Source organism: Oncorhynchus masou, chromosome 8 (assembly GCF_036934945.1).
Source record: "Oncorhynchus masou masou isolate Uvic2021 chromosome 8, UVic_Omas_1.1, whole genome shotgun sequence".
In the NCBI taxonomy this organism is placed as follows: Eukaryota; Metazoa; Chordata; class Actinopteri; order Salmoniformes; family Salmonidae; genus Oncorhynchus; species Oncorhynchus masou.
In genome coordinates, this window is record NC_088219.1 from 32745750 (window position 1) to 32764967 (window position 19218).

Here is a 19218-nt window from a genome sequence, read left to right on the forward strand (position 1 = left end):
TCCATCCCAAAGCCCTCGCTTGGAAGTGTACTTTGCAAGACTGCCAAGAACCTTGCCCTCATCCAGGCCAAGGCTGTGAGACACGGTAGTGATGACACCATTGGCCTTGTGGATCTCAGCACCAGACAGGATGCTCTTGCGAGCATACTTGCGGCGTGTATGGGCTTCAGGCAGTAGTCTTCACACTTTCTGATATATTTCAGAACTGCAGTTTCCTCTGCTTGGAGCAACAGTGAAGTGGGCAGGGCAGTACGGATTTCTTCTCTTACATCTGTAAGCAGAGTCTGAACATCAGACAGGATGGCATTGTCTCCCTCAATCCGTGCCATGGCAACTGCTATAAGTTTCAGGAGTTTCAGGCTGCTTTACCACTCTCTCCCAAAATACATCATCCAGGAGGATCCTCTTGATGGGGCTGTCCATATCGGCAGACTGTCATATGGCCATTTCTTGCAGAGACTTCTTCCCCTCCAGGAGACTGTCAAACATGATGACAACACCACCCCAATTGGTGTTGCGTGGCAGCTTCAATATGATGCTACTATTCTTCTCACTTTGCTTGGTGAGGTAGATTGCTGCTATAACTTGATGACCCTTCACATACCTAACCATTTCCTTGGCTTTCTTGAAGAGTGTATCCATTGTTTTCAGTGCCACGGTGTCCTTGAGGAGTAGATTCAATGCATGAGCAGCACAGCCAATGGGTGTGATGTGAGGGTAGGACTCCTCCACTTTAGACCAAGCAGCCTTCATGTTCGCAGCATTGTCTGTCAACAGTGCAAATACCTTCTGTGGTCCAAGGTCATTGATGAATGCCTTCAGCTCATCTGCAATGTAGAGTTTATGCAATGTAGCTCATCTGCAATGCCTTCAGCTCATCTGCAATGTAGGTGTGTCTGTCCCTTGTGTCTGTGCTCTTGTAGAATACTCGTTGAGGGCTGGAGATGATGTAGTTAATTATTCCTTGCCTACGAACATTTCGACCACCCATCAGAGATGATTGCAATACAGTCTGCTTTCTCTATGACTTGCTTGACCTTACTTTGCACTCTGTTGAACTTTGCATCCAGCAAATGAGTAGATAAATGTCATGTCTGGTTGGAGGGGTGCATGCTGGGCGAAGAACATTCAGATATCTCTTCCAATATACATTGCCTGTGAGCATCAGAGGTGAACCAGTTGCATACACAGCTCGAGACATTCATCAGCATTTCTATGACTACGTTCCTCCATTGAGTCAAATAAACTTCTGATTCCAGGAGGACCATGAGCTGTTGCTATCGAAACGGTGTCTGATTCATCATTTTCACCTCGAATAGAAGTAGAGGGACTTTTGTCAGAGGTTGCTTATGGTGAACACTGAGGGAACTTTATGCACCTGGCCAGATGATTCTGCATCTTTGTTGCATTCTTCACATATGATTTGGCACAGTATTTGCAAATGTACACAGCTTTTCCTTCTACAATAGCTGCAGTGAAATGTCTCCACACACCAGATAGTGGCCGTGGCATTTTCCTGTAAAGATTAGGGACAAAAGGAGTTAAAAAAAGATATATACATTTCCATGTACAGATAAATGGTTAAGCAGTTAGATTTAAACAACTCCTTTATAAAATAAATGTATTAAAATGAAACATGTATGGAAACAAGTGAATTAACACTCCTCAGTTAGCAGGCTCAAGAAAGCTAAAACCCACATGGTAGCATAAACTAACTAGCAGAAATTGTTAACATGTTAGAAATGATTTAAACACACTTTGCTGTAGGCTACTATTTACTAGTTAACAAAAGATCATGTATGTCATATAAAATACATTCACCCCACCCAGTATTCTAATCCAAAGCATTAAGTCCTTAGCTCAGATAGTGTAGTAGTGTGGGCTCAATAGCATCTCATTAGTGTGCAAGATCTTGAGAATCAGCTGTACATGTGTTGGAAGAGTGCAGTGCACATGTGATGGAAGAATGCACAGTGCATGCAGAGGGTTGCAATTCCATTGAATTAGGGATAGTTGAACCAAAATATGCCACAAGACCTAGAATTGCCTTGTGTATCCCACAAAAAAAGGTTCACTGTTATAAACTGACTTTTTAAAATGAATTTAAGCAAAATTCCCACGCTTAACTTCCCATGGAAAATTTCCGGAAAACGTCCATAACTTTACCGGAAAGTTTCAGACCCTTTGCAACCCTACTACACACCACAAAAACACTGCAGTAAATACTACAGTAATATCCGCAAAAACACTAGTAAATACTACAGTCCGCAAAAATTATTCTATATAGTTTTTGTATGTATTTTTAACTACAATATTTATATTATAGTAAACTGTAAATACTACAGTAATGTCCACAAAAATACTACAGTGAATAATGCAGTAAAGTCCTCAAATACACTCCAATGAATAGTATAGTATTTATACCATAGTACACTATAGTATTATTATATATTATATTAATATAGTATTGTTTCATGTGTGATCACTCTCTTATATCATATACTCATACACAGAAGTGGGTCACGTCACATATTTTGGTGGAATCCAAATATCAAGCACTTTGTATAACTATGTGAAATGACCAGCCAGCCCACAGAGCCCACTGCTGTGTTTATCTTGGGCAACCTCTCCCTCCGTACGTACGCACTCTTTCTTTCTTTCTTTCACTCCTACATTTCTCTCTCTTTCTCACTCTCCCATTCCCTTGTTCTCTCTCTCTGTCTTTCTCTCTTCCTGCACAGTAATGTGCCCACATTAAAAAATACTATACTGTGATATAAATACTAAAGTATTCACTGTAGTGTTTTTGCTGACTTTAATAAAGTATTCACTGTAGAGTTGTACTTTACTGTAGTATTCACTGTAGTGTTTTTGCGTACTAAAATCAGCAAAAACACTATGGTGAATAATGTCATATTTACTGTAGTATACAGTATTATACTGTAGTATTTACAGTTAAATATAGTATGAATACTGTAGTAAAGTCAGAATGTAGAATATACTATATTAACTAATATAGTGTTTTTGCGGATTGTAGTATACTGTAGTATTTACTGTAGTGTTTTTGCAGACTGTAGTATAATGTAGTATTTACTGAAGTGTTTATTCAGGCGTTACTGTAGTATTTACTGTATTTACTGTAGAATTTTTTGTTTTATTATATTTGACATAGAAATATTGTGGAGGCTTTCTCTTTCAAGAAACCTACTTGAGAAATACTATTCCATTACCAGTAGATAGGTAGGTTCAGCTCTTTTCTATATACTGTAGGAAATACAATATAGTCTATACTTGGCATATAGGTTTCTCACTTATGGGGGGCACAAATTTTGATTTGGGGGAGGGGAATAGGCAGGGTATATGCAAATAAATACTGTAGTATTTTCTCAAGTTTAAAAATATAGTGTTTTTGCGGACTGAAGAATTTACTATATGTTTTTTTGCAGACAATGCTGCAATATTTGCTGTGGTATAGTCTTGTACAGTATACTACAACATTCTATAGTAAGCACTACACATGATGTGGGTGGGCAATGCAGCAGACCTCTCATAGCCAACAACTATAATTATAAACTTTCCTTCCCACCATGAGGCTGTTATGAATTAATGTGTTTGAGTCATCTTTTGTGAGGCAATTGTTCTCCTTTCCTCCCTCTTTCCCCCTCCTCCCCTCTCTCCCTCTCTGATGTATGTGCCCGCACACTGAGAACAATGCCAGGAAACATTTCAGCACATTTCAGTGAAACAGCTGAACCCAGAACTGGCTTGGTGTTACCCCTTCTCTCCCCCCGCCACCACACCCTCAAGCACTTTGTAACCAGTGGTCCATGGTCTAGCCTAATATTACACTGAATTCCCAATATCTCATCTACAATATACAGTGGGGCAAAAAAGTATTTAGTCAGCCACCAATGTTTGTCTATGGAGATTGAATGGCTGTGTGCTCGACTTTATACACCTGAAATAGCCGAATCCACTAAATTGAAGGGGTATACACATACTTTTGTATATACAGTGGGGCAAAAAAGTATTTAGTCAGCCACCAATTGTGCAAGTTCTCCCACTTAAAAAGGTGAGAGAGGCCTGTAATTTATCATAGGTACACTTCAACTATGACAGACAAAATGAGAAAAAAAATGCAGAAAATCACATTGTAGGATTTTTAATGAATTTATTTGCAAATTATGGTGGAAAATAAGTATTTAGTCACCTACAAACAAGCAAGATTTCTGACTCTCACAGACCTGTAACTTCTTCTTTAAGAGGCTCCTCTGTCGTCCACTCATTACCTGTATTATTGGCACCTGTTTGAACTTGTATAAAAGACACCTGTCCACAACCTAAACAGTCACACTCCAAACTCCACTATGGCCAAGACCAAAGAGCTGTCAAAGGACACCAGAAACAAAATTGTAGACCTGCACCAGGCTGGGAAGACTGAATCTGCAATAGGTAAGCAGCTTGGTTTGAAGAAATCACTGTGGGAGCAATTATTAGGAAATGGAAGACAAATGGAAGACAAGGAATGCTGAGTTGCATCCAAAGAACACCATACCTACTGTGAAGCATGGGGGTGGAAACATCATGCTTTGGGGCTGTTTTTCTGCAAAGGGACCAGGACGACTGATCCGTGTAAAGGAAAGAATGAATGGGGCCATGTATCGTGAGATTTTGAGTGAAAACCTCCTTCCATCAGCAAGAGCATTGAAGATGAAACGTGGCTGGGTCTTCCAGCATGACAATGATCCCAAACACACTGCCCGGGCAACGAGGGAGTGGCTTCGTAAGAAGCATTTCAAGGCCCTGGAGTGGCCGAGCCAGTCTCCAGATCTCAACCCCATAGAAAATCTTTGGAGGGAGTTGAAAGTCTGTGTTGCCCAGCAACAGCCCCCAAACATCACTGCTCTAGAGGAGATCTGTATGGAGGAATGGGCCAAAATACCAGCAAAAGTGTGTGAAAACCTTGTGAAGACTTACAGAAAACGTTTGACCTCTGTTATTGCCAACAAAGGGTATATAACAAAGTATTGAGAAACTTTTGTTATTAACCAAATACTTATTTTCCACCATAATTTGCAAATAAATTCATTAAGAATCCTACAATGTCTGTCATAGTTGAAGTGTACCTATGATGAAAATGACAGGCCTCTCATCTTTTTAAGTGGGAGAACATGCACAATTGGTGGCTGACTAAGTACTTTTTTGCCCCACTGTATATACAAAAGTATGTGTATACCCCTTCAATTTAGTGGATTCGGCTATTTCAGGTGTATAAAGTCGAGCACACAGCCATGCAATCTCCATAGACAAACATTGGCAGTAGAATGGCCTTAAACAAGAGCTCAGTGACATTCAACGTAGTACCGTCATGGGACGCCACCTTTCGAACAAGTCAAATTTCTGCCCAGCTCGAACTGCCCCAATCAACTGTAAGCGCTGTTATTGTGAAGTGGAAACGTCTAGGAGCAACAACGGCTCAGCCACGAAGTGGTAGGCCACACTAGCTCACAGAATGGGACCGCCGAGAGCTGAAGTGAGTAGGGTGTAAAAATAGTCTGTCCTCGGTTTCCACACTAACTACCGAGTTCCAAACTGCCTCTGGAAGCAACATCAGCACACAAACTCTTCGTTGGGAGATTCATGAAATGGGCTTCTATGGCCGAGCAGCTGCACACAAGCCTAAGATCACCATGCGCAATGCCAAGCATTGGCTGGAGTGGTGTAAAGCTCACCGTCATTGGACTCTGGAGCAGTGGAAACGTGTTCTCTGGAGTGATGAATCATGCTTCACCATCTGGCAGTGCGATGGACAAATCTGTGTTTGGCAGATGCCATAAGAACGCTACCTGCCCAAATGCATAGTGCCAATTGTAAAGTTTGGTGGAGAAGGAATAATGATCTGGGGCTGTTTTTCATGGTTCTGGCTAGGCCCCTTAGTTCCAGTGAAGGGAAATCTTAACGCTAGAGCGTACAATGACATTCTAGACAATTCTGTGTTTGCAACTTTGTGGCAACAATTTGGGGAATGCCCTTTCCTGTTTCAGCATGACAATGTCCCTGTGCACAAAGCAAGGTCCATACAGAAATGGTTTGACGAGATCGATGTGGAAGAACTTGACTGGCCTGCACAGAGCCCTGACCTCAACCTCATCAAACACCTTTGGGATGAATTGGAACGCCGACTGCAAGCCAGGCCTAATTGCTCAACATCAGTGCCCGACCTCACTATTACTCTTGTGGCTGAATGGAAGCATGTTCCAACATCTACTGGAAAGCCTTCCCAGAAGAGTGGAGGCTGTTATAGCAACAAAGGGGGGACCAACCCCATATTAATGTCCATAATTTTTGAATGAGATGTTCGACGAGCAGGTGTCCACATACTCTTGGTCATGCAGTGTACATTCTTCTCTGCTTACATGGAGAAAACTCTAGGAGCTCATCACACACAACGTTGACAGATAGGGGAATCTGACTAAATGCTACTCTACAGTGTAACAGACCAGTCTCAATTTCTCAGGATCATTATTCACACCTTACTGACTCTGTCGGCAGCACAGACCCTGTCTAACCTCTCACTCTCTTTTGTGTGTTTTCTTCAGGACAGTGTACAGGGTGGCCTACCGTCAGGTGACCAGAGCGCCGCCACTCTCACACTCTTATCCAGAATGCTGCCCGGGCTGGCGACAACTCCACTCACACAACTGTAACCAAGGTAACGGCGGCTGACGCTCTCCTAGCATCCCATATGTCGTGTGTGTGTGTGTGTTTGTTTCTTATGCTATTTCTCTCTGTCCTAACCAGCGGTGTGTGTCCAGTCCTGTATGAACGGAGGAACGTGTTTAAGACCCAACCACTGTGCCTGTCCTCTGGGCTGGATAGGACGACACTGCCAAACAGGTACACGCATACACACACCTACACACTCACACACTAATGCTAGCACACTTAAATAAACAACATCGTCGGTGACTCTCCCTCCCTCTCTCAATCAGATGTGGATGAGTGCAGTGAGCAGCAGCCCTGTTCTCATAAGTGTGTGAACATGGCAGGCAGCTACCGGTGTGTTTGTAGAGAGGGCTACAGGCTGGCAAGAGACAGACACTCCTGTGAGAGCCTTCCTCCTCCTCCTCCTACACCTCCTACACCTCCTGCCCCTCCCGCCTCTCCCACCCGCCCCGGCCAGGCAGCAGCAAACGATTACAGACCCCCCTCCAGTAATACAGGTACACCTACCTCCTCTCACTATTCATCCACGGGCATAGTAATCAATCATGTGCTATGTGTGTGTGTGTGGGTTCCAGCAGAGCTTCCAATGGGAGTGAAGAGGAGACAGGACAATAGCCAGGCTCGCTGTCCATTATTACTTTTGGTACGCGCTATGCCAATCTCAACTCGTACCGTGAGTAATAATGCACTGCGACTGGTACTAACTGCAAGTGGACCACAGGCGCACAACAACCAAGTGTGTTCATGTACAGTATGGTATGACCAGATGAACCATGCTGATAACTGCTGTTTCAACATAGATTGATGTAGACTTATCTTCCTTATCCTTTGCTTAGGAAAACGTCCCACGTTTACAGAACTTTCGTTTAGTATTGATTAAAGCATGCTTCTCTCCCGCACTTTCACACACTCGAGCTTTTCTCTGCTGCATATCACTCGGACAAAAAATAAACCACGTTTCCTTCCACAGTAAAGTCTTACCGCCTAAAAATATTAAATCACAACAACTGTGATGGAAACAGGTTTCGGTACAATTTTATAAATACCGACAGATCATTTGTTTCGTTCGACATGGTGAGACTTTTTTGATCTCGCATAATAAAATGTACTATGTGAGAAATGGCGACAAAACGCCTTTAAGGCGCAAATATTGATATAATAACCATCATATTGAAGCAAACTTGGAGTAACATGATGATATGCTGTGTGGTCCTCCCACTACGACTCGGGAAAGCATGCAGATTATTAGGCGACAGATGAAATAAGTTATGAACTTCACAGGGTCGTGAATGTGCAAGGTGAAGAGCTTGTTGCTCCTTTCCAATAAATATTGAGGCTCTTATTCTGGTCACATGATGATCGACGCTTGACAAATAAAAAATATTCTCGCTATTATCCACAAGAATCTCATCATGTGGAGTAGCCTACTGGCACTGTATCTGAGAGCTGTTGACTAGAGCACATGTACCAAGACCAGAGTTTCACATTTGCAATTTAACACTACGGTTTTGTGACAAAACTATTGGTAGAGTGGAAAAAGCATTTTGTGTACACTACGTCGTCACGCACTGATTTCTATCCGCAACAAATCAGTTTGGTGGAAACACACTACTGCTGGGAAAATGTGCATATTTTCTTTATGCAGATTTAGAACATTTGCATGAAAATCTGTAGCCAATTGGATGGAAACCTAGCTATAGATGTGCTTTGTTTGGCGTAACATAGCAACGAGCTAAAATAACCTCTTGTCTAGAAGTGTCTGGACAATACATGAGGAAATTCCCTTTCCTCTCCTCTGTGGAGTATGGTAAACATACCGTACACTCATAACCTCTCAAAAGACTAATCATGTCCCCCCTTTTCCTCTGTCTAGACCAGTGTTTCCCAACTCCGGTCCTTGAGGACCCCACCAACAGTACATATTTTTGTTGTGGCCCCGACAATCACACCTGATTCAACTAATCATAAAGCCCTTGACAAGATGAATCAGATGTTTTTGTCCGGGGCTACAACAATAAAAATGTGTGCTGTTGGGGGTACTCGAGGACAGAAGTTGGGAAACACTGGTCGAGATAGAGGGGAGATATACAAGAAAGGTTGTCTTTCATGTGTTAAACACACTTAAAGACATAAAAACTGGTAGTACTGTACATAAAGTAGAAGTGGCAGCGTTGCCAAACCAATGACCTCTTTCTCCTAACCGCTTTCAGTGCATCTGTATTTGTGTCCAGAGGAAAGGAAAATGTGGTTAGGACCAAATTCACACAAGATGGCTCTTCTCAGCTAAACTTAGACAGGCTGTTCACCCCCCTGAGTGTGGCTGAGGATGGATGTACGGTGGAGGGCGTGTGCGCGTGTGCGCGCGTGTGTGTGTGTGTGTGTGTGTGTGTGTGTGTGTGTGTGTGTGTGTGCTTGTGGATGGATGAACAGGGGTTAGGGAGATCTTTTGCTTAATCAGCACAAAGTGAGAAAAACAGCAGGAAAAAAACATATGACAGATCTCTGTACTTGGTGAAAGTGACGTGGGTGAGGGGAAGTTAGTTGGGGGAATATGTGCAGTCTCAGTACAGAAGTGTTCTCCTTGGCCAACCGAGTGCAAGGCCAGCAGGCAGTCGCAGCAGCAACATCAGTGTTGTGGTTAATGGCCCTATTATATCCTTTAACTGTTCATATCCAGGCTGACGTCTGATGTTGATGAAGATCACAGAGATAAACATGGGAATAAATGCCCTGCTCAGACCGTAGCAGCTCTCGTCTGACCCCCTCCTCCTCCCCCCATTTCTGGAGCCTTTTTTCTTCCTTCTCTCTCCCTCTTCTTGGCTGGGACTAGCGCTCTCATTCCAGCTCCATCAACCTCGTCTGCTGGGGGTCATCGCTCCCCCCCGTCCTCTTGTCTCAATAATAGGCCACATCTGGGAGAGATAAAACTGTTCTCAGTTTGACCCTAGCTCCAAGACGCGGGTTCCTACCCCAGCTCTGAACCCCTAGCTCTGGGGACCTGTCGTGTGGAGCAGGGGGACACTTGGTGACTGGTTGGACTCCAGCCCAGCTCACCCCTCCTTGTCCTGTAACCGATAGGACGACACATGTTTAGAGAAGGCATGATGGACTGTTTGTCTGTTCATAGTGCCCTCTATGTCAGTTATATGGTGTGTGTCTGTCATTTTTCCATATTCTCAGACCCTTATGCAGACTAATTTATGGATTTGTCACCGGCTTCACCCAAAGAACTGAATTCCCCAGCCAGCTTGTGGTTCTTTGGTTCTCTTCCCGTCTGTAGCAGGATCAGAGCAAGATGCTAGAGGCAATATCTATCTCAAAGACATGTCACAAGTCCAAGCGTTTGATAGAATAGGAAGGATTAACCATTACACTCTTTCCCCCTCTGTTGAACCTCTCTGTAAGCTAACCCTCCCGTGTCATATTCTGTAGGTTTCATCGTGTCAAAACGTTTGGCAACAGAAAAGGAAAATTCTTATCGGAAAAGTCCAGGCAGTAACCCCTCGTCTTCAAAACGTTTTCTCTCTATAAGCAACCTTGGTGTGCAGTTGGAGGGTGTTTTAGATCGTGGTGATCCACATTCTATTTTCATGTGTGTGTGTGTTTGTGTGTTGTCTACAGGTGGAAGGGTCACAGAGGAGGTACAGAGCCTGAAGAACAGAGTAGAGCTGCTCGAGCAGGTACAACTGCACTCCTCACATGACATACACACACTCTTGTGAACGGTGTACACACGGGTGTAAATCCCCCTTTTAACCATTGCTAATGCCCCTCTAGCATCCACCACTCACCTTGACCCAGCCCTGGTAATATCAAATACCACTCACAATGTAATCATAAACCTTTGTTAAACGACAGAGAACACACACTCACAAAACCCAGCATCCTTTGAAACACTAGACTGGTAGTGACCTTTTAAAAGCCTTTATGAGTTTTTCCATAAGAATACATGTTGCTAATGCTCTGTGGATTACAGTAGAATTGAATCTCTCTCCCCCCTTCCCTCCAGAAGCTCCAGTTGGTCCTAGCCCCCTTCACCAGTCTGTTCCCCATGTCGCTGGACGAGGGCGTGTCTGAGAAGACCAGCTTCCTGTCTCACTCCTTCCAGCAGCTGGACCGCATCGACTCGCTCAGCGAACAAATCGGCTTCCTCGAGGAACGCCTCGGTACCTGTGAGTGGATAAACACAGTTAAAAATGTATTTTTGTTGTACTTCTCTTGTTGGACAGGACAAATTGGCCATATAGAGGCTTGAAGTGGATGTGAAATGAGTTGTTTGACTATAGATAGTAACACCCTACTGGGCACACACTAGTTAAATCAATGTTGTTGCCAGGTCTTTTCAATGAAATTACCAAAGTGGACTAGACATTGAATTGGCATATGTGCCCAGTGGGACTGATTTTTCCACTTTTCTGTCCTCACTACAGGTTCCTGCCAGGAAAATTAGACACAGAACTGGGACTGGGACTGACACATGACTGGGTGAAAACCAACCAGACATCTCCACAGTCTGAATCCACAACACAATAACAATAGGAATGGAATGATTGCCCCAGCCCAGGGATATGGTAGGAGGAAGAAAGTTAGCAGAACATAGGCCTACTCAACGTTTGTGCATTCATGTTCATGTACCAGCCCAAAGACTTGCTCTCGATAACCCAAGGTATTAACAAGACATTCTGCCTTATCTCAAGGGTTCTCAGCTATAAACACTAGTTACCGGTAGCACCATGTGAACTACAATCCCAACGCTGTTTTAACATTTAGAAACGTCCATAATCATCGCTTCCGATACGGTTTCTGAAACATAGAAAACATATCTTTCATATCAGCGGGAATGAATCTTTCAAATAAAAAAGATACTTACTGAAACAGGTTTTCCCAGATCCTTACGTCTGTGTGCCTCCAGCCTTCAAACTACACTTCCTCCCCAGTTACGCTTACACACAGGTTTTCGAACACACTCTAGATAGCTAATTAGCACAGGTGGTCGTCTCTGTCCACCATCTGTCTTCCACAAACAAGTGCTGCAAGATGGAGATATGGCTGTGTGCATGGGAACACTCACTCTAACCATATAAAAGGTGTGTAGTAATTTAACCTTTTGTTTTTTTACAATTATTTCTCGCTGATATGAAAGATCCTTATGTTTCCCAAACCGTACCACAAGCGATGTGCGTTAACATTCAGAACGAGGCTCTTAACAAAAACGGGGCTCTAACAAAGCTCCCCTGGCCAGAAGATACCGCCATGAATAGACACTAAAAGTAGTTTGTGTGTATGTTTCAGGGTTGATTGAGTGGCGCAGCAGTCTAAGGCACTGCATCACTACAGATCCGGGTTCGATCCCAGGCTGTATCACAACTGGCCATGATCAGGAGTCCTATAGGGCGGCGCACAATTGGCCCTGTGTCGTCTGTGTTAGGGGAGGGTTTGGGCGGGGTAGGCCGTCATTGTAAATACGAATTTGTTCTTAACTGACTTGCCTAGTTAAATAAAAGTTAAAATAAATGAGCTAGCCAAAGACTAGCTCTATGATGGGCAAACCTGTCATGTGCTGAGTCTCTTTTCTCTCCCAACAGCATGATTTCATGTCTTTCCATTGCTGTTCTACCAAAAGATATAGAATAGCGTAACATCAGTACCTGTGGCAGGGTTACTGGGGCCTCGTTCTCCCATTACCACATTACTGGACAATCTGAGAGTCCAAGGTCAAACAGCCATTTTGACTATGATGTATCTGGTGTCCGTGTCTTAGGTTCACATCAGTGCAGCTGGTTTCACTGTCAGAGCCCCCATGGTGGGTCTCGCATTGACATCTGTATTTATCTATTTAAGTTATAATTCCTTGTGCTTATCTCAGAGCTACAATAGACAGTTGGCTTTTTTAAATTCTTTTTTTTTTTTTTTTTTTTACATAGCTTTGTACCTTTTGTAATAAAATGGATCAATTAAAAATGTCTAGTAGAGGATTTATTGTGTGAATTTAGATTAAAAAAAAAATGTGAAGCCACTTGGAAGAAAAGTAACTATACAGATCAATATCTCATTATGACCACTCAAACACAAATCCATATACTAAACAAAAATATAAACACAACATGGAAGTGTTGGTCCCATGTTTCATGAGCTGAAATAAAAGATCCCAGAAATGTCCATATGCACAAAAAGCTTATTTCTCATAATTTGTGCACAATTTGTTTATATCCCTGTTAGTGAGCAGTTCTCCTTTGCCAAGATAATCAATCCACCTGACAGTTTTGCATCTCAAGAAGCTGATTAAACAGGATGATCATTACACAGGTGCACCTTGTGCTGGGAACAATAAAAGGCCACTCTAAAATGTGCAGTTTGATCACACAACACCACAGATGTGTCAAGTTGAGGTAGCATGCAATTGGCATGCTGACTGTAGGGATGTCCACCAGAGCTGTTGCAAGGAAATGTAATGTTAATTTGTCTACCATAAGCCGCCTCCAATGTCATTTTAGAAAATGTTGCAGTACGTCCAATGTTGCAGGACCTTCATCTGGATTCTTCACCTCCTGGATCGTCTGAGACCAGCCACCCCGACAGGTGATGAAACGGAGGAGTATTTCTGCCTATAATAAAAACCATTGTGGGGAAAACTCATTTTGATTGGCTGAGCCTGGCTCCCTAGTGTGTGGGCCTGGCACCCAATCCATAGATTAGGGCCTCATGAATGTATTTCAATTGACTGATTTCCTTATATGAACTAACTCGATAAAATGTTGCATTTATATTTTTCTGAACAAAAATATAGTTCCAATGTCAATTCAATGGAGAGTTAGAAAATAAATTGTATTGCCGGAGCCATCCTTACTCTCATCTGCAAAGCCTGAGTGTCCAAGGATAAAATGATAATTTAAAATGAAATAACACACACGGCAATAAAGTAACAGCTCTTTAAGAAAGAAACAAATGACATTTATTTATCAATTCCCAAGGCATTCATAAAACATCACACACAGAAGGCTCACCAGGATGTCATAAGACAAGACACTTTGGCGAGCTCAGTTGAACATAGTTATCTTAAGCTACGAACAGATTACACTTTAATAGCTTTGGTGAAACTCAGAATATTTTGAGATCATTTTTATATACCACCCAAACTCACCATGAAGTGCTTAATTAATAATTATGAATATTTTAAATATTTCTCTAATTTAATTGTGTGAAATAAACAAAAAAAACACCAGATCAACCAACAAGGTTGTGTTGCAGAGCCTGTCGAGTTATCACGGTCATCGAGTCGATGACGCTTTTAGCTGACACACTAGGAAGTTGAGCTATAAAATGCCCATGAAAATAATCATAGGCCAACTCTTGACAATTGTCTAAAATCATTGACAGTTTACATTTGGTTAGTGCCAAATTGGTAGTATCTTTAAACATTCAAAACATCTTTGTTGCAGGATTAAACAAATGTAACACCCCCACATGAGGATAAGCAAAAAGAAGAAAAAAAATACTCTCATAAATATTCTCTCCTGTGAACAAAAACATGTCACAGATTAATTTTATGTATCGGGACCGACTGGCGTATGTATTTTACTTAAATGGTGTTTTTGGTCTTCCAATAACAAAGATGAGGAAAGCCCGAGGGCCGAGTTGATTTACTCCTTGGAGCCAAGTATAAGCCAAGAGTCCAGCAGGTGACACTAAAGCTCTTGCAGCCACTTGACTATGAAGAGGCGTAGTAGTATACAGGTTTATTGCCAGACGAAACACAAATGTTTTCACTCCTACAAACGGGAGCAATTTATCAATACCATTTCAGGAAGTAAACAAATTCTAATTCCATATTTGTGACAGAAGAATTGAGGATAATTGATTCTGTAAATTCAATTTATTTTCTGAATTGATTGACCACAAACCCTGCTCCCCAGGAAGTTTAGGTGCACAAGAAATAAATTAACCTCTAGAATGCATTTTCTTTTAACACTTAATTTCAAATAAATACATTTCAGACATTTTGCAGTGTCAGAAACCAACATTAATGCAAGATAACATTCTATTAGAATATGTTATACTTGAAAGAAAAAAAAAAAAGTTGCATGCAATTAAGGCTGCATATACACAGGTAGCACAATTCTGATACGTTTTTACTAATTGGTCTTTCAACCAAATCAGATCAGCTTTTGCCAATAATTGGGCATGATATAAGAAGTGGGCAGCATTTAGAGTAGCACACAAATAAATGATGAATGCTGAAATACATTCTCACACTGGCGTTTTTGACAGGCAAAAAGCTGCAAGCAACATTTGATCAAACTGTAAAGTAAAAGCACCGAATACAAAAATGTTAAGATCTGTACGCAATTGATAAGAAACTGTATTGCCATAAATAAAAGGTATCAATAATGTACTGTAAGACGTCATTTGTCTATTAATTACAAAATATAAACCTCAAGTTGAATTACTTCACAATCCTAAATTTGATGATTACTGTACCACCTTTTGACAGAAGGCTAAAACATCACAAATCTCAGCCAATTACTTTTTTTTTTTTTTTTTTTTTTTTTTTTTTTTTTTTTTTTAAATAGCCCAAGCCTTCTAAACTGCAGTCAGACTTTACATATCATACACCATCCATCGATAAAATAAATGTATTCTTAGTTTGGTTTTGCGCATCATAAATTGGTCAGAAAACTACAGTAGGTGTTGAGACATTCCCTTAACACATATCCCTATTCCTCATTCATCTATAGTATAAACAGGACCTGTTTCTCCACTATAAAGCTAAGGTAACCACTCGGACAGCAGCCCTCCTAGTTACCAGTTACCAAGCAAAAGACTTACAAGAGTCGTTACTGTGCTGTTACGATGGAAAGATTGTTTTAGAGCAATTGACAATTGCTCAATTTATTAGGCTATATTTTACTTCTTAACTACGGGTATCACAGGGGTTAGCAAAATACAGGTTTGTGGTGTTCAGCTTGAGGAGCATTTGATTCCCATTTCACCTCTTCAGATATGTATTTTTTGGGCTAGGCTGAAACGAGCAGAATTTATTAGTAGTAGTTATGGTGCTTTTCCATTAAGACTTAACCCCCACACCAATGGGTTGCCAGTGTTGGTTAAATGGAAGCTCTAGTGTAATTGTGTTTACATCAAGAGTGACTTGGGACGTGCAGAATCAAAAACATCTGCATCATTCAAGACAGTTGTTTCGTGGGAAGGCGTTACATTTCAGTTAGCCATTGCTATGTAAATGCCAGCGGAAAAGTTCCCAGGGCCTTGCGTCCAAGTTAGAGCAGGTCTGCCGGAGCCATGGCCCAGTGAGACAGCTGCTGGATCACGTAGATAGAAAAAGAAAAGTGTGAGCCTTGGGTAAATAACTGCTGTAAATCCTCACTGGAAATGCACCATTAGTAACAAATTCTAGTTAAGAGGACCATAAAAACAACTTTGTGTCAAACAAATCGATTTGAAATGTGAAACCTGGCGACTGTCTCTACCGTCATCATCGCAGTGCAGCGAGGAGGAGTAACAGATTTGTCATTGGAAACCATGAAAAACGATCAATCACCAACAGATCACTCGTTACATTTAAAACATGTTGTACTGTAACATCTAGATCACTCCCCAGTGGTAGTTTAAAAAAAAAAAAAAAAACACTCCCCTCAGTAAAACCTCTCTCCACTGTGTAACGTTTAAAACACTCCCCCCAGTAAAACCTCTCTCCACTGTGTAACGTTTAAAACACTCCCCTCAGTAAAACCTCTCCACTGTGTAATGTTTAAAACACTTGCACACTGACATGGCACAAAACAGAATCTTGAACTTCATGAAAACACCTGACACTTCTTTAAATAGAGTGATATTTGAGAAGACAAAAAAAAGTGTAGGCCATTTAGCAGACACTTTTACCCTACAGCGATTTAGTCATGGCTGCATACATGTTACGTATGAGTGAATCAAACCCACAGCCCTAGTGTTATAAGCATCACCCTCTACCAAATGAGCCCGTTGTTTTATTACAAACAAGCGAAATAAACGATCATATGTAGAAATATATATAAAGCAAAATATAACACAGCTGAAGAAAACACACTTTTTGTACAATGTTATTTCTAAGCTGTTGGGGGAAAATAATTAATAATAATTTGGTGGGTGCTTATTTATGTCCTATTTCACACATGTACAATGTGTATTAATACATGTGTGGAAATGTGTATTTTTGCATATCCCAACTCCCGAGACACCCTCAGAGAGTGGTCACGGCCAGGGTCTGCCATTATCAACGGCGGCCCTGGCGCAATTAGGTTTAAGTGCCTTGCTCAAGGGCACAGACAAGATTTTTCACCTTGTTGGCTCTGGAATTCAAACTAGTGACCGTCTGGTTACTGGCACAATGCTCTAACCACTAGGCTACCTGCCAGCCTAGTACACCAACAATGCACAGTGTTTGTAAATCGTTGAGTCCACTAGTCCATGAATTCACTGATGATTGTTCTCGTCGTCGTTGTACTTTGTATAGCTTGTTGTTTGGCGTCGTCACAGTATGTCATTGAGCTATTTTGATCACATGGATTGAGAAGCAAGTGTGGTATGTACAGTGCATTCAGAAAGTATTCAGACCCCTTGACTTTTTTCACTGTTACATTACAGCCTATTCTAAAAAATAGTTATAAAAAAGAATTTTCATCTACACACAATTCCCTAATTGTGACAAAGTGAAAAACAAGTTAACATTTTTGCAACTTCATCAAAAATAAACAGAAATGGTTTATTTACTTAAGTATTCAGACTCTTTGATATGATACTTGAAATTGAGCTCAGGTTAACATGGATCATCCTTGATGTTTCTACAACTTGGAGTCCACCTGAGGTAAATTCAATTGATTGGACATGATTTGGAAAAGCACACACCTGTCAATATTAAAAGGTCCCATCGTTGACAGTGTCAGAGCAATAATCATTCCATGAGGTCGAAGCAATTGTCCGTAGAGCTGTGAGACAGGACTGTGTTGACGCACAGATCTAGGCAAGTGTACCAAAACATTTCTGCAGAGCTTTTTTTCGTCTTAAATGGAATTTGCAAACATTTCTAAAAAACCTCTTTTTGCTTTGTCATTACGTGGCATTGTGTGTCGATTGAAGGGAAAAAACGATTTAATCAATTTTAGAACAAGGCTGTAACGTAACAAAATGTGGAAAAGGGTCTGACTACTCTCCGAATGCACTGCATGTAACGATAGAGTTGAGACACAGATAAAGAACAAGTCCCTGGTCAACTACTGACCTCTCCTTTCGCTCTGTTGCCCTCCATCTCCCCTCAAGACCCATGGTCCAGACCCTGGTTCCCTACTCCTTCAAAATATGCAAGAGGCTGGTATGCACAACAGAACAGGGGAGGATATACTGGGATTGGGTGGGGTGTTGTGGGAGGGGGGTACTGTGGTGTGTTGTCTGTGTGTGTGTGTGTTAGCGGTGGGAGTGGTTTGCGTGTGTTAAAGCAGGGTGGTTGTGTGCTGTGCGTGTCTTTTATAGCACATCAAGAAAAAAAGTTAAGGCAGCACCAGAGGAAAATAAAAATATCCACCAACATATGAAAAAACAAAAAAGTTGAGCCGGAAGGGAAAAAAGCGAAAGTACCACTACTGAACGGTAAACATTTTTTTTTTTAATAAAAAGCCTCTTTTAAAAAGGTGGAGGTAGAAAAGAAGGTATCCCCAAGCATGCATGATGAACGCACATTAATAATGTATTTTGTTTTGCTTGCCGTCGGTCCGTCACTCTACTCATAACCTGTCGTGAGGAGTCAGGACTGCACTGTATGGGGGCTGGCTCAGAGCAGGAGCCAACCAGAACCAAACTATACCAGGCCAAAACATCAGATGAGTTCATGAGAGGCCTGGTGTGTGTGTTGTATCCTGGTACAGATGTGGTCAAATATATTGGCACCCTTGCACAATTCTCTATTTCTTCAAAAACAAGTTGAAATTGAAAACTGTGTTTACAACTGCACATTTCAAAGAAAAATGTCCTGGACTCTTAGAGGCATTATCTCATTGTGTAATTTATCTCACACCTGTGGTAAGTTGCAGGTCCATTCAAACAGTTTTGAAAAGAGAAAATGGAACATTCTGCACCTTAAGGGTGCCAATATATTTGACCTAAACAGTAGGTACGTAGGTAGGGAGCTGGGACAATGCGGAGGACGGGGGAGAAATAAACATTTTAAAATAGGTGGGGTAGGTTTTGGTGTCTCGGACATGGGAAATGTTCAGTGGTGTGAGGGGGGCCCGTTGCTCTGGGTTATGGGGGCGAAGCCAGAGATGCTCAGGAAGACTGAGCGCATGAGGTCGTAGGACTTGTCGGAGAGGCCGGCCACGTCGTCTGACGTCATGCCCTTCGTCTCGATCTTCGGAAGGATCTTCAACTTGATGGTCCCTGGTTTGAGCATAGCATCATCAGTCCAACCATCATTATCAGCACATCCCTCATTCATCATCAACGTGT

At 41.8% G+C, this 19218-nt stretch overlaps 1 protein-coding gene and 1 pseudogene across 1 annotated transcript in view; one reads left to right on the forward strand and one right to left on the reverse strand.

Annotated features, from left to right (window-relative positions):
* Nucleotides 1–15285, forward strand: part of LOC135544545 (epidermal growth factor-like protein 7) — a 31215-nt pseudogene extending 15930 nt beyond the window's left edge.
* The window catches only part of LOC135544546 (1-acyl-sn-glycerol-3-phosphate acyltransferase alpha-like), a 33487-nt gene continuing 27924 nt past the window's right edge, over nucleotides 13656–19218 (reverse strand). Inside the window, exon 6 of the mRNA XM_064972239.1 lies at nucleotides 13656–19149. Within this exon, the coding sequence (XP_064828311.1) occupies nucleotides 18983–19149 (167 nt within the window). The 3' untranslated portion in view covers nucleotides 13656–18982. The remainder of the gene's footprint in view (nucleotides 19150–19218) is intronic.